Source organism: Podarcis raffonei, chromosome 2 (genome assembly GCF_027172205.1).
Source record: "Podarcis raffonei isolate rPodRaf1 chromosome 2, rPodRaf1.pri, whole genome shotgun sequence".
Classification (NCBI taxonomy): Eukaryota; Metazoa; Chordata; class Lepidosauria; order Squamata; family Lacertidae; genus Podarcis; species Podarcis raffonei.
The window spans coordinates 52,505,216-52,524,154 of NC_070603.1; the positions used below are offsets into that span (position 1 = coordinate 52,505,216).

Consider the following 18,939-nt stretch of genomic DNA (forward strand, 5'->3'; position numbering starts at 1 on the left):
AATGCTGAATGGGACAGAATGGACTGACAGGTGGATACCCGTGAAAGAAACAGAGACTGGAAACAAACTGATTCACCTATTTCCTACTTCTTGGTTTGCTATCGGTAATCCTGTATAGCCAGTGTAGGGAACCTTGGGCTCTCCAGATGTTGCTGAACTACAACTCCCATCATTCCTAGTCATGCCATGGTTGCCAGGGCTGATGGAAATTGTAGTTCAGCTGTCTGCGGAGGCAGAGGTTCCCCACCCCTGATGTATGCCTAAAGCATGGTTGGGTTCATGAATTTTAGGGGAGTTGTATACCGTATTTTTCGCTCTATAACACGCACCCGACCATAACACGCACGTAGTTTTTAGAGGAGGAAAATCCTTAGGCATGCCACCCGTAGGCATTCCCTCTATAACACGCACAGACATTTCCCCTTACTTTTTAGGAGGAAAAAAGTGAGTGTTATGGTGCAAAAAATACGGTATATTCTATTCCCATTACTTACCCCTCAGCTCCCAACTTTTCAAGCAGTAAGGCTTGTTTTCGAGTGGAGGAGGTTAACACCTTTTTAGTGTGCTTACTCTTTTTATTCCAGCCTGAATAACTTGGGATAGATACCCACAAGTGGTGTTTCTTTTGATGTGACATGTTTTCAGAATATTGAGCCACTCAGAATTTTTCATGCTTTTTTTTTTTTAAATACATCAAGGTCTCCAAATGTGGGCTGGGTGTGCATGAATATCCAAGTGGGGCGGCTGCTAAATATAAGCTCAGGAAGGAGCAGAAAGGTTGCTTGAATCTACCCCAATAGGATGGGATTCAGGGGAAAAAATGAAACTGTTTCTTCCCAGTCTCGAGGTAGTCTCATGTTTGCCAGAGGGTTCTTTTTGAGGGGCAGGCATGATTCTCTCTACTTCTAGTATAAGATAGTAAGCTTATTATGTTGTCCTTTACCTTTTATTAATGGCCATTTTGAGCAGACATTTTAGAATGTGCAATGAGCTGGTCATTTGTCCCACCACTAATCCATTATGAGCTAGTGTAACATAAGAGACTGATCTATAAACTACAAAGTTCCTAGTTCAAATTCCATTTCTGCTATGAGCTCCTTAGGTCAGGGGTGGACAACTTGCAGCCTGAGGGCCACATATGACTCTTTGACTAATTTCACGTGAGGGAAAATCACAGATGGGGTGACAGATAAAAAATGAGATGCCCCAGCCTCTTTTTACTCTGGCCAACACCAGATTCTGCTCTGCCCTCAACAAATTATCCCAAAAGGAATACAACCCTCAACAGAAAAAAGGTTCCACGTCCCTGCCTTAGGTAATCTTAGGCAAGCCACTGGTTCTCAGCTGGCACCACCAAACCCTCTCCAAATGGAGATTATAACTCAGTTCTACCTTATATGAATCTTTTTCAGGAGTACGTAGCATACAGCCATACAGGCCGCATCATTCCAGCCATCTGGTTTCGCTATGACCTGAGTCCTATCACAGTGAAATACACAGAAAGGCGACAGCCCTTGTACAGGTTCATCACAACAGTAAGTTTCCATTACATCATGTTCTCTATTTCTCCGTAGCTGACATGTCTTATATATGTGTGCATGCAAGTGCAGCTCATGTGACAGGGTCAGAAAAGAACCCTAATACCGAACTCGACGACCAAAGTTCTTTATCCAGGTGAATAGCTCTTGTCTCTTGCACAGTCTGGGCTCTGGTATTAAGTGCCTTGTTTTAATGGTACCAGCCCTTTTCTATTGCTACTAGAAATTGCCCATCAGGATATATTCATGCCTTGTATACATAAGCTCCGCACTTCCACCATTTGAGACGCCAGCCATCTTTTTAAGAATGGACACTGGAGTGGGGCAGGCGGAGCTGTTATATATTAAGATGTAGTTATCCAGCCCAGCTCAATGGCTCTCTGGGCCGCCGTCACTCCTGCCGTCCCAGTCTTTGCTAACGCTGCCCGCTTGCCCTTCTGCATCATGGTTGCCTTGGAGACTGGCTAGCCGTCATTGCTGTGGAGAGGCTGCAGCCTTCTGGCCCAGCCAGAGATTATCCACTTGTGGCAGCTGGAGTTATTGTCAAGAGGGGCAGGCCTCAGAAGCACCCTGAATCTTGTTAAGCAGCAGATGCTTACTTAAAAGCTACAAAGGAGGCCCATGGAAGGAGCACCTGCTGTTCCTTTTGTTGGGTAGCTTGTTTACCAGGCTGCACCCATACAACTGTCACAGAAACACTGAAGTGTTTTTAAATGTGTTCTCATGAGCATAGGTGGGAAAAGACCCTACCAGGCCGTGAGAGAATTTATCCAGGTTTGGAAATGTAAAACTTCCTATTGTTACCTCAAAAGGGAATGGACCTTTTTAGTGTCTCTCTCTGTGGGAACTTTAAGCAGGGCTGTCAGGAGGAATAGTGTTGATGTGCATGTATGCCTGGTCATCTGGGTGCGGCTCTGTGGCATTTTGTGTGTATTTGTTTATAGTAGGAGTGACATAAATGTGCGGACTGGCTGTTTTGGATACAATTTCCATGATTGTTCTTAAGGCACACAAAGGGTTTGTCTTGGCGCACACAAAAGCTGTTAGTAAAACAGTTGGGGAAGGAACAGCGCCACTAAACAAAAGTGTTGTTGTGCCCACATATTTGCTGGCTATATATAAGAGGAATGAGAGAGCACCTATCCGCTGTCTACTACTTCTGGATTTATTTTATTTTTATTTATTAAAACATTTATAGACCACACTTTTATAAAAAAAACACAGCATACAAAATTACAATCGGATAAATAAAAACGTCAGTAAATACATCAATAAACACTGGTTGGTAAAAATAAATTCACATTGCAAAGGCCTGCCTGAATAACACAAGTTTTTTAAGGAGACATCTAAAAGATGGCAGGGATGAGTCTTGCCAACACTTTACTGGCCGGAAATTCCACCAAAATATGTGTAGCCAAGTACAAAATGGGTAAGATGAGACCATCTGTTGTGCTTTTGAGTAGTGAGCGCTCAGCACCAAGCACTAAAAGATGCATCACTTGTATGCCTTATTTTCTGGAACCAACAAGGCACAGCTGTCTAGACCAAGAGGGTGCATCCACAAAACCTCATTCCTAGCCTCTTTGATGAGAGTTTTTATTTCTCTTAAAGAAGGAGGAGGAGGAGGATTCTGCCTTCCCCTCTCTCAATTGCTGAATGCGTCTACCTTTGATTTTTTTATAAGTGCATGCAGGGAAGGCAGAGACTAAGCAGATGCCAGGTATGTGTGAGTCATAAGTAATCAGTGGTGCAGAGCCGCACAGATGAATATGTTTTTCTCTGTGTGTGTTTTTCTTCTTGTATTTGCTGCTCTGAAGTCATATTTTCCTGCCCTCAATGCAAAAAGTACATTCCCTCCTCCCTACTTGCGGTATAAAACGTCTTGTGTCAGCTGATCTGCATGGATTGAAATTACCCAACTCATTCTGGTGTCATTCTCCCTGAAAAGTAAGTTTGCATCACTGTAAGAGGAGAACAGGGTGGGGGCAAGGGAAATAGCAGAAACAGAGGAGTGATGGTGGAAGCCATACCCATTTCTTTTTTAAAAAAGAAATTCAGTTGTACAGGGGTTTATTTCCTCTGCCTTTTTTTGTGGTTTTCAGTTCTGAGAATGTCAGCCGTGCTGCGGAAAATAAATTTACCGAGACTTTTTGTAACTGAAACATCTTCCCATTTTGCTGGGCTCATTGGACACATATGCCTAAGTTAAAAATACACATAGAAAGGAGCAATTCCTCCCTCGCTGCTGCTTGCTATTAAAGTCCTGTTTACTCATGCTTCCTAATTCCGTTTCAAACTTGGCCACTGTTCTCTTTGGCTGCTGTCCCCTGTGTCACATGCTAATAGATCTATGTGGTGACAAGGGGGCTTGGCTTTCCCTCTGTGAAAGGTTTACAGCTCATTTTATTGATCTGCTTTACAGCCCAGTCCTATACTATCTCCTCCTATTAAGTTCATTGGGACTTACTTTCAGGTAATGTGCACAGGATTGCAGTCTCAAAGGAGTAATTCCTTCCTGAATGTCTTGTTTCCCATCTGTCCAAAGTCTATTCTTCTTGAGTTTTACTGTCCCTAGAACATGATCCTTGACCTCCTGTTTCTTTATTTTGAGAATTTCTTGAACTTTTTTCTCACCTGGATTAACTCTGCTTATATTTTGCTACTTATCCATTTTAAATCTCACTTGTCCAGGGCGGGGAACTGTGGGTATTTCCCATCGGCCATAGCCAACATGGCCAAGGGATGGTAAGAGTTGCTGAGGTCCACAGGGAGACTCACCTTCGCCCTCTGTTAAATATAGTGGCTGAAGTGTTGGATTTGCCTTGAAACTTAATCATTTCCCCATTTGGGAAATCTGAAAAAATTCCCAACATCAATCTGCTATGAAGGTGCTTGAGATAAGGACTGTATGGTGCTGTGCACACTAGAAACAGATAACTGATAAGGAAGTTAAGAAGATATGGGGGTTCAGTGTGCAGAAGAAGCCAGAGAGTGGTGATTAAGCTCACAAGCTGGAGGAGGAGAGGGCAGAGGGTGAAGAAAGAGCTGTGAGTGGGGGTGGGGTGCACTTTCCCCATCCCCTGGGAAACTCAACAAACTTGCTGTACCTGAAACTGTGTGTGGAGAGTGCAGCTGAATGGGACACAGTTGTGGGTGGCCTGAGGAAGTACCATCCACCTTGGGCCTGCCCATAGAAAGCAAGTCTTGAAAGGGAGAGACTAGGGTGATGTCCGCTGTTTCCATGAACTCTTCTCATTGTGAGACGTTTGTGAGAGTTTGTTGGACCCCGGGCGAGAACCAGGAAAGAAATTCATCATAGGATCAGCACACCCGTCGAAAACACATCCAATATACTAATAGTGAATTCGTTCTCCAAATGCTGTTCCTAGGGCAGCTTCTAGGAGCCAAAAGTGCCCCAGAAGGAGCACAAAGTGCCCCCCACCAGAGGTACTACCCCTCCCCTAACACCCCATGGTGGACTAGGTGGGCCATTTTGTCTGATCCAGCAGGTTCACCTTACGTTCTTATGACTAAAAAGGGTAGAAAACGGAGGATTGAGCCAAGAGTAGTGAGGATTTGTTTAGGGGTGTGATAACTAATAACAAGGTCACCTTTTTTTGGTCATGGTATTTATGAATAGGCTGTGGATCTGAATGTGGGAAACGGGGTTCTACTTATTGCCCAGCTCTCTGAATGATCTTACACTTAGCTTCCTAGCTCAGTCAGTAGAGCATGAGACTGTTAATCTCAGGGTTGTGGGTTTGAGACCCATGTTGGGCAAAAGCCTCCTGCAGGCAGTTGGACTAGATGACCCTCGTGGTGCCTTCCAACTCTACAGTTCTACGATTCTATAGGCTGCCTGAAAATAGCTAAATGGAAACCTAGGAGGACCTCTGTACGCTTGAGGACCAACTTGATCTTCCTTACACCAACCCATTTTTTTGTTTCTTTCAACATGTCAGATTTGTGCCATCGTTGGAGGAACCTTCACAGTGGCTGGGATTCTTGATTCCTGTATTTTCACTGCCTCTGAAGCCTGGAAGAAGATCCAGCTAGGGAAGATGCAGTAACAAAGCAACTCTCCTCCAGGTCCTGTGAGAAGAAGCAAAGAATAAAAACGTCACTGCTATCCATTTTCTTCCTTTGTATCGTTTTCCATTGGTACATGCCACTTTAATTAGTTAATTGAAGACTTTGTAAAAGAGCAAACAAAACTAGTAGAGCAATCCTAACAAGGGGCTGGGGAGGTATGGAGCAGAGGACCCACCCGGTGTTACATCCAAAGATCTACCAGCCCTGAAACACACCTTTGGGGCTTTCTATGCCCTACTGCAATCGAAAGTACTGTCAGTGGGAGATGACCATCTGCCTGGCATAGCTTGGAACTCAGCTATGGCAGAGCCCTGCCCCAGCAACACTCCTCTCTGCTGTCAAAAGCCACTAGAGAGGAATCTATGCAGCATTCTAGCCCTCTCCCACTACTCTGCCAGCCATCAAAATGTAAGGTTCAGATTGCACTCTGTGTGTCTTGAAAGATGGCAGCATTGGCAGTGGGTGGGGCTTCCTACACTACATCCTCTGAAAATGATTTTTGTTGTAAAACCAAATCCTATGGATCTGACTAGTATCATTATTTTTAAATTCTCACAGGTGCTGGTCAAGGCGAAAACTAATTATGCAAAGTAGATTTTTCTTTTCAATCAAAATGGACAATCATGTTGCCTTTGACAAAAATTGTGCATGAAAAACCCTAGCCTGGATATTGAGATCATTCTGAACAACAGTAAAATAGAACGATCTATTTCTATTAATCTTCTGGGGTGTTAAAATGGTTTCTCTTCTTTTCAGAAACTGAACAGTGTTAGCATTTATAGATGGCATAAGGCAGCAGGACAAAAGCAGAACGAATGAATTGAGAACTGCAATATGCAGCAGAAGATGATTATTGGTATCTATTGCTGCATTTTTTTGTTACTTCCTTCTGCCTTTTGAAGCATTTACTACCCCACCTGCCCAGGTTAGAATGTCTGGATTGAAAGAGGAGAGAATGAGGCACTCCAGTCACCTGGATGGATGAGCATAATTTTGAAAGACACAGATGCCAAGAACATAGGACTTGGCCCTCAGTGTGTGGAATCCAAATCCCTGTACATATTTTTCAATTGTTTGCTTATCTTTAAAATTATTTTAGATTGCCAACATTTGCCAAGGAGGATAGGTACAGCCCTGTAAAAAACGAGACAAGGTTGCAGCACAGATGTTTTCTACAGGTGCATTTCAATCTTAAGTATAAAACAATTGTTTGTGTGTGCCTGCAATGATTGGGGGAAAGGCAGAAATACTGCTAGTAGTAGTTTTTAATATGCTGTTGACATTGAGAACTACAGCAAGATCTATAATTTCAATAGACCTCAAATAGTCCTTTGATATATGAATCAAGTGATAATTAGTTGCATGCTTTGTACATTTTATATCACCTAGATATGAATGCACATTGGCTGTGTGTTCTCTAGGTTTTGCTGCACTTCTTAAAATAAACATTAAGAATTTCCATGTTGCAGTTTGGGGGAGGGTATTTTGTTGCTGGAATAATGTGTGATCTTTTAAGGGTGACCTTTGAAAAATGTGGAAGTGTCATATCAAGACACTGTGACTAAATGACACAAATCTGCACATATTTACTTGGAAGTAAGTCTAATTGAATTCTATGGAGTTTACTTTTAGGTAAAAGGATACAGAATTACAGCAGGGATGGTGAACCTTTGACCCTCCAGGTGTTATTTGGCTACAACTCAACATTATCTCTGACAACTACCCATCTCTTTGGTGGTGGTGGTGGTGGGGAGCCTGACCCAGGACTTGCTATTTGGTGGTATTGGCAGCCATGGCTAGCAGCACTGCCAGCTGACCAGCCCTCCTGTCAACCTGCCAAGGCTCTTCACATCCTCCCTTCCTAGAGGGGAGGCAAGGAGCTGGGAGAGCCTTACCGCTGTTGCTTTCAGTGTGGTGGCACCACCATCACCACAAAAACTAAGCCAGGAGAGAGGCTGCCATGACCACCATCACCAGGAAGAGGAAAAGCGGCAAGGTGAGGGCAATGAGGGGCCCCACATCGTGATTTGTCGCAGGTCCCACACACCCCTATAGTGGGTTCACCTGGCTGGAGCTGACAAAAGTCCATCTGGAGGGCCACAGGTTACATCCCCCCACCCCTGGGATTACAGCCTTCATCTGCCCAGTATGTCTGTGTGAAAATTTCACTCTGCTATGGTGTTGGAAAGATAGCAACTTTTCTCTGATTGAAATTCTCACTGATTCCCCCCCCCCCTCAACAGCCCTTTCTTCACTGATTTTGAATCCTTCATGCTGTTGATAAAACATCTTTAGAATTCCCCCTATCTTTCTTACGAAATGATTTGTTATATTGGTGTAAAACTGGATCTTGTAACTTCCTGTATCTTGTTTAATATTTGGATGGATTTTATACATTTTTTTTCCATTTGCAAAAATCAAATTGAAAATAATACATGAGTGTTCATTTCTGTCTCCCTGTGCCTTTCTTACATGGATATGAGGTTGGGTTTTTCTGAGGAGGAAAGTGTACTGTTCCACTTTTCATCCAAATGCCACTTTTAAACCTCCCCCCCATTCCACCAGCCCCTTCAAGTCTCTTCTGCTCTCACCAGAGGCCTAAAATTGCCATGCATGGAAAGAGCCTTCCCCCCACCCCCGCCTGCCCCATGTCATTTATTACAGACATGAGCCCCCTCCTTCCTGCCCCATTGTCCGTCCCTGTCCCTGCCTGTTGAACCAGCCAATGTTTACAGTGCAATGATCAGGACATAAGAAGAGCCTGCTGGATCAGGCCAATGACACATCTAGTCCAGCATCCTGCCCTCTCAGTGGCCATGCCAGTGGGGAAACGACTGGGCCAAACATGAGCACAAGAGCACTTTCCCCTCCCGAGCTTTCTAGCAACTGATATTTGGAGGATTGCTGCCTCCAACTGTGGAGGATGATGGACTAGTGTAAATACAGTTATGGAGAAACTGTATCAAACCAAAGCAATCCTTTTTTAATTGTGGCTACGGATCTCAAGACCAGAAGTGCCCTGGACCTCTGTGAGGGCCTGCTGGAACCAAATTCACAAATTCATCACAGGCTGTCCAGATGCAGAAAGAGGGCAAGGGCTCCTGCCTGCCCCTCCAATAGTTGTGCAGAAGAGGCAATACTACTGTTAGGTGTACTTTCTCATTGCAAGCTGCGGAGGCTGAAATCTTCCCTGGAGACTTACTTAAATGGAAAGGAGCTTTTGTTCTCTTTTTGCATCTGGCCATCTCGTAGCTGCGAGGACAGCTAGCACGGGCGAGGTGTGGGGCTCCTTTAAAAGTGTATGGGACGGCGGCTGCTTCAAGTGTGCAAAGATAGCAGGAGAACAAAATGTTTAGAAATCAAAGCGAGCGCATACGAATACGCCACGCTGCTGGCGGGACATTAATCCGCTGGTCTCACTAGTTTTCTGTCCCCTGGCGGAAAGTGGGCTCAGCCCAGGAGCGGGATAGCCTTCGCATTCCCTACAGCAGCGGACTTCAGGGTCTCCCTCCGCGCGCCTCGCTTCTCCTCCGGACTGCAAATCTCCGCTCGCTCGAGGCACGGCAGTCAAAGCAAGCAGCGCCCTGCATCAGCTCCTGCTGCAGTTTCCCCCGAAGGACGCGCGGGGGCGCAGGCCGTTCCTCCTGCGCTTCCGTTTTGTCGACGTTTCTCAGAAGCGGGTGGCGTTCTCGCGAGAGCTGAGCTCTCACCAGCACCGGCGGAAGTAGAATCGACCTCTCTTTCCGGGCGGCCATAGCCGAGGCAGCAGCGGGTAAGAATGGAAGGAGGATTGTAATCTGTTATCATCTGCTCACTGACGGCCGAGACCCCGTTGCAGTTTACCGGGGAGCATGCGGGGTGGAGGGGGCGTCGCAGTGGTTCCTATATTTGAGGCGGGAGGAACCGGTTTCTCCGTCTGATCTGCTCACCTCTTTCCGTGGCCGGTTTGGGGCCTGGGAATGCCTGGCAGTGGTGCGTTTCGCCCCATAATGCTCTCCGGTGGAAGTGCTGTCTGAGGAGGGGATGGGAGGGGGAAAGTGGATAGAAGGCCTCACGTTGGAACGCATTCCCAGGTTATGGGGACTGAGACGGCTGGAGTGCTTTCTTTTCATCTGTTGCACGGCTTCCTATATCCAGTAATACGAGTTGGAGTGTCTGGATGCTTTCCCTTCCGCATAATGCGGAGCCACATCTCCCAGCGTCAGGCTGATGGGAGTTGGAATCCAACGTCTGTAGGATCACAATTTACCTAAATGCTGATCGAACCTGATAAAGCTGTTCCGTGTGTGTCTTTGAGCCTGACTTTCCATACTACTGCTTATGTTCTCTCAGCGTTTTACTGGGGTATTGAGATGTTTAATTTTATTCCATCCCCGTCTCTTGGGAGTCTGCTGCTTGTCCCAATTATTTTAGTGTTGTAGCTGCCACTGTTAAAAATCCTGTGCACACTTTTTGGGGCATAATGAACACTGAACATAGCAAGAATTATTTCTCCTGATACACATTGCTACTGGTTTCAATTCAGCTGAGCAACTTGAACTTTTATTGCATGAGCATGAATATAATAGTAGAGCAGACATTGATTTATCATGGCCAGAATATAGTCAATAATGACTAAGCCAGAATGCCAAATAAATTGTTATATGGGCCTTAAGAAATATTGCGCTGAAAGCTTATAACTCCAGTGCTGTGAAAGAAACATTTTACAGGACATTAATAGAGTCCAGGTTATAACTGAGCTTTATATAGGTCTTGTAAGCCTGACATTCCAGTGTCAGGCTCACAACCCTGCACCCCCACAGCTCCAAATGTCTCAGACTTGCTTGCCTTAACTTTCTCAGGATATATCCAAAGTGCAAAAGTATCTTTGAGACCTTGGCTGCTAACATGTTTTTGAGTTTGGGGGCACTCCTTTCCAATTATTACATTTTTTTGATACTGTTTTATTGAGGAATGATTGGTAGTCGTTTTTCCTTGCTAGACTTCAGTGTGAATAATTAGGTGTGCATATTTTTTTCTCTTCCTCTAGTCAAAATGAAGTTCAATCCGTTTGTGACCTCAGACCGCAGCAAGAACCGCAAACGGCACTTCAATGCGCCATCTCACATTCGCAGGAAGATCATGTCTTCTCCCCTTTCCAAGGAATTGAGGCAGAAATACAATGTCCGTTCTATGCCCATCCGAAAGGATGACGAAGTCCAAGTATGTGTTTTGAGTTATTGATTTCTTCTGCGAAGAATAATGGTTTTGTTTTCAACTAATAAAGGCAATAGACGTCAGCGAGGTAAATGGTTAGTTTTGAAAACAATTTCTAAGCAACATTTTGTGGGTTTCCTTATGCATCAGATACCAAATTCTAAACTGCATGGAGATCAGGCCCAGTTCACTCAAGCAGCAATTTTAGGTGGTCACCTTTAATGCAATGTGTGGGTGCTGTCCCACATAAGAAGCTGTTTTATGCCAATGTGTGGAAGCAAAAACAGCAAGTGTGTCTGTGGCATTTCAGATCAAGTGTAGTTTGGCTGATTGCCATACTATCAAAGCCCTTTAATTTTAATCAATTAAAATTGGGTAAGAGTCATGTCATGCAAACAAATTTCTGCACTCTTCTTACCTCTTCTTTCCTAGTTTGTAGTGATGTCCAAATAGGTCAAACAGTGCTTAGTGAAAACCAGAATTGGAAACTGGTATGCAAACAAACTTCAAACCAGAATTTGTTAGCATTCATTGTTTGTGCCAGCCATAGTTTGCCAGATTTGGATGTCATGGTGGACTTGTTACTTGCAACCAGGAAGAGGGAAATTAGCCAACATCAGGAAGAGGAAGGTGGCTGTGTTCCCATGGTACAATCCCAATGTCTGGTTTTTACAATCTGGAACTGTGGTCTGAAGTGAACCCTCAGGAGAAGAAACCTACCATAGTAGCATTGTGCTATTGAAAAAGAGCATAGCATGAAAGGCATCTTAATTGCCCGAGCTGTCTCCTTGTCTTTGGGATGAAGGTCAGTTATGACAACTTATCCTCATAGGAGTGAGAGGAATTGCTGGAACTCTGGGAGTAATGCACAAGCAAGTCAATGAAGGTTTTAAGATTGCCTTCCAGCACATGGCTGGAAATTGTGCTTTTTTGATGTGCAGATTTATTTCCGTTCGAGTGAAAAAACAAATTCAGTTTTCAGGTTAGCAATGTACTGTGGGTGTTTGCAATAAAAACTTTTTAATATAGTAAATATTTAATATTGTATCAGTCTTATTGTCCCTGAATCTAGTTTCCTGCCTGGCCTGTGTAAGAGAAAGTCTTTCCTGTGGCATTTTATTTAATCCAATGATTAGTGCATGAAGTTCTCTGCTGTAGAAAGGTGATTACAATACCGTGTATAACAATGATACCTGAGTATGTTAAATTTTTTATTTGTAGGTCGTCCGGGGTCATTACAAAGGGCAGCAGATCGGCAAGGTAGTCCAGGTATACAGAAAGAAGTATGTCATCTACATTGAACGCGTACAGCGTGAAAAAGCCAATGGCACAACTGTACACGTCGGCATTCACCCTAGCAAGGTAATCTTGGCTGAGATGGTATGCAAGGGAAATGCTCATGTTTCTTGAATTATTCTGTTAAATAGAGTGCAATCCTGGTAGCTGTAGATAACTGGCGTTACTTAGTTCTGCAATCAGAACTCTCTTGTTTCCCCAACAACAGTTGTTAAACATGCATGATCATCAAGAAAAAGAGGCACGTCAGGAGACCAAAACTTGGAACAATCCAAGGATCTTTTTCAAAACACTAAAACTTTCATATGTGGTGGTTAAAGAATGTAATCCATAGAAAAGTACCTGTCACTTTACAGCACTTAATATATACAGTCATACCTTGGAAGTTGAACAGTTTAGTTCCTGAACATTTTGGCTCCTGAATGTCGCAAATCCTGATCCGGTTTGCGAACTACTTTTGGAAGCTGAACATCCATCAGGGTTTCTACGGCTTCCAATTGGCCGCAGGAGGTTACTGCAGTCAATCAGAAGCTGTGCTTTGGTTTTTCAACGTTTTGGAAGTCGAACAGACTTGCGGAACAGATTCCGTTCGACTTCCAAAGTACAACTGTACTTCATTTAGTGATTATAAGGTTGACGTCTATAGCGTTATGAAAAAATAGAGAATCATAATTGAGAGAATAAGGCATCTGACCTAGCCTAAGTTAGAAACTTTACAAAGCTACTGGGATAGTAGAATTTTGATAACTAATTATAGAAAGTATAAATTTCAGTCAAAGATTAATGAAGCTTATTAGAGCATATCCAGAGTCATAATATGAAGCAGGCATATATCAAGGATTGTCTAGTATATGCTAAACCAGGAAAGACACAAGTAGTGTAGGATGAAAAAGACTCTCCTCCCTGAAACAGAGGGGAGTGGTTGTGGGCGGGAGCCCGAGCACCGCCCAGCAGGGGGCGTTGCCCCCTGCCTCCAGCTCACCTGGCTGGCACTCACGCCCCCCCCCCCGATGGCCACCCAACCAGGTGCCACGGAAGGGGCGTGTTCAGCAGCCTTTTGCTGTAGTGCCAGCCTCTCCCTGGCCTCATTCCTCATTGTGGCGTTCGAGTTTCCTGGTTTTCGAGAAGAGGCATGCGTTGGGAAGAGCTGATGCCATTGCTGTGGGAGAAAGTAGCCAAGTTCGGCCCTCCCGACATCCTTGTGATTCATTTGGGGGAGAATGACCTCGCTAACAGAAGGAGTGTGGACTTGTTGTGGAGCATAAAAAGAGACTTGAATGCATTTGCAGCCCTGTGTCCCAGAACGACGGTGTTCTGGTCCTCCTTCCTGAAAAGAACTGTTTGGCGCGGTGCGCAAAGCTGTATGGCCATTGAAAGAACCAGGAAACTCGTAAACCGGGCGGTAGCCCGTTGGGTGCGCTTTATGTATGGCCAAGTCATTTATCATGACCGTATCCGGAGCGGCGACCAAACTTTATACCGGAATGACGGTGTCCACCTATCAGATTTGGGGAACGACATTTGGTTAGCTAGTGTCATCAAAAGCATCTGGGATTGGTTGCAGCTTTGAGGGTATTGGTGGCGAGCCTTTGGCTCGGGTGGCGGTTAGGCATTGGAATAATGTGTTGTGTGTCGAAGTGCTAGGTGTGGCCATCGCCTATGCCTTCAATTTTTAGGGGTATTCCGTTAAAGGAATCTGGCGGTCGTGTATTCTGTCCGATGCCTGCTTGGCGGGAGGCCATGGCACGACCCTCGGTGACAGCAGGGGTGAGCCTATAGTTGGATTAGCATCAACAGGCTCCACCTACTGGTGAATAAACCCACTTGTTTCGATCCAATGCCTAAGCCAATACCTTTTCATTGCTGTAATCAATAAAGTTGTGGCCTTTTCTAGCCCATCAACCTTATATCACTTGTCCTTGTGTCTTAATTTCACTTCGTGGGGGTCGGGTCCTCGAACCACAACCAGCTTCAGCAGATTGGTTTTGAACTTCTAGCAGTGCTGATTGGGGGTTGTGTGGAAGTTTTGGAACTTAAGACTTTCTGGCTCTTCAAGTTTGCTCTTGTTAATATGTTAAACATGTTTAGAACAAATAAAAGCATGTTAACTGTTCCTCTTGAAACTCCGGATAATTGCTGTGCTTTCTCAATATTTACTGATTGGGATTGTTGATTGCTCCAAAGAGTAGTGCTGATGAGGAGGAGGTGCATCTGGGGCAGAAGCAGAACTTCCATAGCAGTAACACAATCCAGTCTAGTCTGCTCTGTCTCTGCATGACAGAATACCTCCTGATTCTTGTGTGGACAGGGACTGCATGAACTCACTCCAGATATGCTGTTCCTGGAATATTTTAACTGATTCATCCATTTTCCCTAAGATTTGGGAAAGTGCAAATTGTGCCAGCATTGTGCCGATGTTTGTTCTTTCATAGCAATGGCATCAAAGAAGTTCACTTTTTTCATCTCATTCAGATTCCATGATGAGGGACTGGATGCTGTTGGGTCTGTTATAGCATTGAATTCAGACAAGATTTGAGAGAGTGGTTGTTGGCAGGCCATATTGCCTGGAAGGGCACTGATGGCCTTGGCCATGGTGCTTTGATAAAATAAGTAGCTTTCATCTACACATTTATATCAGTGGTGCAGGAATTTTACTGGTTTCCTGTTGCCATAATTTGAAGTGCTGATTTTGACATCTAAAACACTTTGTTACATGGCCAGTGTGTACCTTGGAAATCTGCCTTTCTTCCTTTGCTTGGTGGAGAGTTAGTGAAGAGCTGCTTTCGTTCCCCCAAACACATGGGAAAAATACAGACAGTGAGGACATTGTCATGCTTATTGTCTACATTCCACTTTTGGAATGTGAAATCAGTTTTTGTTGTCAGAAATATGGTGGTGATCAAGGCTTGTGGGATGTATCATGCTTGTCAGGCATGAAATTAATTTTCTTCCAAGAAAAAGCTGGCATGTTTATCATGCCTTGATGAAATACTTTGGGGCGAATTAATAAGGGAAAAAAGTGAGACATGTGTGCATTGTTCCCTTGGCAAAAAGACACTTTACATCACGTTGAATGAAGTTTTAAGGCCTCGCTACAATTTACATACAAGTTGTTGTGGTATACAGTGGTGCCTCACAAGACAAAATTAATTCGTTCCGCGAGTCTTTTCATCTTGCGATGTTTTTCGTCTTGCAAAGCATGGTCCGTCGCAACTGCACCTCTTCAAAGCGGCTTTAAGAAAAAAGGAAACAAACTCGCAAGACGTTTTCGTCTTGCGAAGCAAGCCCATAGGGAAAATCGTCTTGCGAAGCAATGCAAAAAACGAAAAACCCTTTCGTCTTGCGAGGCATTCGTCTTGCGAGGTACCACTGTAGTGAGCCAGTGTGCTAGGGACTGGGAAACAGGATCCCACTTAACCCTGAAGCTCAATTGGGTGACATTAGGCCTAACTTAGGTGGGTTCCAAATTTGTTATGTTATCCTTTGCAGGCCTTACTCAAAGCAGCCACCATATATTGTATCTTGGCTGAAGCTTTTTCTTGCTCAGTAACAAGATTAGCTCTATGTATGTTATGCCAGTAAGAGTAGGATTTATTTTGAGAAAATATAAACTGAGAATAGCACATAGCAAAAAGCTGACATTAGTGCCCTGTTACTGTGTGCTGGTATTCTTTCATGCTGTAAAGTGAAGTAGGCAAGTTTACTCACATGAATATTGCTTTCTACCCAGTAACAGAGAAGTTCTTAAATGAGCTCTCCTAGTTCTGAGATTTGGCCTCTGCTCATAAAGCTCAATCCAGCCCTCCCATTTTCCAGTTTCCCTCCACTTCCCTCTTTCCACATTGCAAATTTACCAAGTTGCAAGGTTAGACAGTGTGGGGGAGAGAAGGAAAAAACCCATTGAGATTAAAGCCCAAAACTGTTTCCTCTGTGACTCATCTAGTAGAAGGAATAAAAATGAATAATTGTTAGGGTTCCTATAATTTTTAGGAACTAGAGAGTTCAAACATACTCAGAAGCAAATCCTCTTGGCTGCCATTTTCCCTCTTCTCTTCCGTCTCCCTCCACCATGCTGCTTGATGAGCCTAGCCAATGATACTGGCATACAAGAGAGCTGGAAGTGGTGGAGGAACTACCACCAAGTTGGAGAATTATTGGAAGAAGCCTGTATTTTTTCTGAGAATTCCTCAAAAATACTATTAAAATTGCCATACCAAGTAAGGATAAGCAGTGCTTGCATACTTCCAATTTGTAGATACTTGAGGATGAACTATTAGAACTTTTATACTGAGTCATTAGACTAGAAACAATGCTTGCTACTGTTTTTACTGCTTAGGTATCAGTACTGCAGTGTTATTACTCTAATCAAATTAGATGGAAAAATATCATCTGCATCTGAGTGGTGGGATGAAGCTAATCCCAAGCACCAATTAGGGTATTCGTGCATAATAAGCAAATGTTACCTGAGGCCATTATGTTACTGTTGCTTGGAGAAATTCCGGCTTCTGCAGCTTGAGAATGGGATGCTTGTGATGGATGTGCTCTCAGACAGAAGGTGGTTCATTTTTCAGGGATTGTTTGGGCCTCTGCTAAATTAACCCTTATTAATCCCTGACAATTTTGATGATTGTACATTGTTACGCTGGTTGTCTGGTCACATACTGTCTACTGACTGCCTTTTTGGTCAGATATCCCTGGGAGCCTAATGCTGATTTCACCAGATAATTGGCTTGCTCCCTATTTAGTACAATTGCCTTTAAAAACCAACATTTCTTCTTAATGTTGTTGCTTTGCTTCAGTGCTCAGGAGATTTCATTTTTAAGCCATGTTCGTTGTTTTACAATAACCATAGTGCATAATTCTGCTCACCATACTTGCCGTAGCAGTAGTGATGAGCCCTAGCTTTGTTCTTGACATTGGAATTAGGGAATGGGTAGGGATATCACCCTGAGTTTTGTTGTGGTTCTTTAGATGTTTCATGCATAACATGACAAACAAAAGCCCCAGTCCTTTGCTTGAGTTTGGAGCTGGAGCGACTGTTCCAAATTGTAACTTTGGAAGTGCTTATGGGTTCCCCCAGTCCACTTTCAAACTCCCAAGTGACATTAATTGAGTTTCAGATGCGCAATGTGACTGTCATAAGTTTGCATGAGTTGTCATAATACTGAAATTATTCAACCCTTTTCTCCTTTCCATCAGATTCAGGAGTGACAGTGAACATTCTGCCCAAGTGTCTGGTGTCAGTAATGGTCTGGATAAGAACTAATAAATTGTCAATCCAGACAATTGGTCGTATAGGGTGGTTCCATGAACAAGAGAAGTGGTGTTTGGCCTCTTTGGAATAGATTGCATTTCCTTTCAGGATGTCACTTGGGAGTGGAATTAATGTGTGGCAGCTAGGTTGTTAATGCCATTCAGCAATTTTCAGTTAACAGTCCCTGTTTTCTAGTTAGTTACAAATCAAAGCACTCAGAAGAGAGCCTTTGCTATGCTGGTGTCCTGTTTGTGAAATTCCCTCTCTGAAAATACTGGCTGCTTATTTATTTTTGTTCTTGAGTTGTTCTACTGTAGACTTGATAGATTTTGGGGGAAAGTTTTATTTTTCATACTTGCTTTGTTTTTGTTCTCTGAGTTGTATTGACAAGTTTTTTGAGCAGAAAGATGGGATATAAATATTTTAATAAAATGTTTATTTTGACTCCCTAGGTGGTGATTACAAAACTAAAGCTGGACAAGGATCGTAAGAAAATCTTGGAACGTAAAGCAAAGTCTCGCCAAGTTGGCAAAGAGAAAGGAAAGTACAAGGAGGAAACAATAGAGAAAATGCAAGAGTAAAATGGACTCTTTTGTGAAACCCATTAAAGTTTCAATAAAATCTAACCTGCAAGTGTTCTCATTTTGTATCTTAACATAAGACAGAGACAGCAACAGCATTAGGTAGGAATTCGCCTTCCTCTGCCAGCAGGAATTACGGAGCAAGATATATAGCAGATTTTCCTTTGCAGGGAATTCAAATTTTACTCAGCATCTGTTTTGATCTTGCCACTAAAAATAGATGTATTCACTGCAGAAAATGTTGAATGGATAGTCATGCCTGAATCATATTTCTCATTAAGAACATCTGAAACAGTCAAATAGCTGTGGTCACATGCAAGCTCTAAGTCCAATTAAATGCAAAAATGGATTATTTTAAAAAGAATACAGCTTACCACTACAATAAAAAAAGCAGGGACACTCATGCAGAGTCCAATGGTTCAGTTTAGGGAGAAGCTAATAAATTACAGGCTTTTTGGACTAGCAGCAATTCTGAATTAAATTGTGTCTATTAGAGTTATTAAGCATATAGAAAAACTGGTCTTACTGAGGAAGGGATTTGCATGCTTGAGACATTATAATCGGTATTCAGTTATATTGTTACCTTTAAAAATCATTTGTCAGTAGGCCTGGCCCTGGAGGGTGTAAAGAAGGCTTATAACAAAGGTTCTCAAGTAAAAACAATGGTTGCATGGAACCTCGTGGTTAAACAGCAGGAAACAATGGGGAGGAGTAAATTGATAGTTTTCATAACAATGAGAAGCAGTGTGATCCCCCACTTTATAAATTATTCATATATAATTGGAGTTGGTGTTGAGCTGAAAGTTTTGGGAGAATACCAAGTGATTCAGGATACCAAACAACTTTCCAGTGGGAGTGAATGGGCAGCAAAATGGCAGATGAAATTCAGTATAAGCAAGCATAAACTGACACATACTGGAACAACAACAGCAAAACCACAACCCCTTCACTTACATGTTGAAGGCTCTACTAGCTGCAGTTA

At 43.3% G+C, this 18,939-nt stretch overlaps 2 protein-coding genes across 2 annotated transcripts in view; both read left to right on the plus strand.

The window, feature by feature from the left end:
- ERGIC1 (endoplasmic reticulum-golgi intermediate compartment 1) overlaps nt 1-7,095 on the plus strand; it is a 78,387-nt gene extending 71,292 nt beyond the window's left edge. Inside the window, exons 9-10 of the mRNA XM_053376617.1 lie at nt 1,413-1,535; nt 5,501-7,095. Of these exons, the coding sequence (XP_053232592.1) occupies nt 1,413-1,535; nt 5,501-5,608 (231 nt within the window). The 3' untranslated portion in view covers nt 5,609-7,095. The remainder of the gene's footprint in view (nt 1-1,412; nt 1,536-5,500) is intronic.
- A 2,190-nt stretch (nt 7,096-9,285) lies between these two features.
- Nucleotides 9,286-18,002, plus strand: RPL26L1 (ribosomal protein L26 like 1). The gene is made up of 4 exons (XM_053376619.1): nt 9,286-9,402; nt 10,660-10,832; nt 12,048-12,188; nt 17,829-18,002. Exons 2-4 carry the CDS (start codon nt 10,665-10,667, stop codon nt 17,955-17,957), a joined length of 438 nt encoding a protein of 145 aa, XP_053232594.1. The 5' UTR covers nt 9,286-9,402; nt 10,660-10,664; the 3' UTR covers nt 17,958-18,002.
- The last annotated feature ends 937 nt before the right edge of the window (nt 18,003-18,939 follow it).

Coding starts and splice junctions, on each gene's coding strand:
- RPL26L1 (XM_053376619.1), top strand. CDS start 10,665: ATGAAGTTCAATCCGTTTGTGACCTCAGACCGCAGCAAGAACCGCAAA. Junction 10,833..12,047: donor GAAAGGATGACGAAGTCCAA/GTATGTGTTTTG, acceptor TTTTATTTGTAG/GTCGTCCGGGGTCATTACAA. Junction 12,189..17,828: donor TCGGCATTCACCCTAGCAAG/GTAATCTTGGCT, acceptor TTGACTCCCTAG/GTGGTGATTACAAAACTAAA.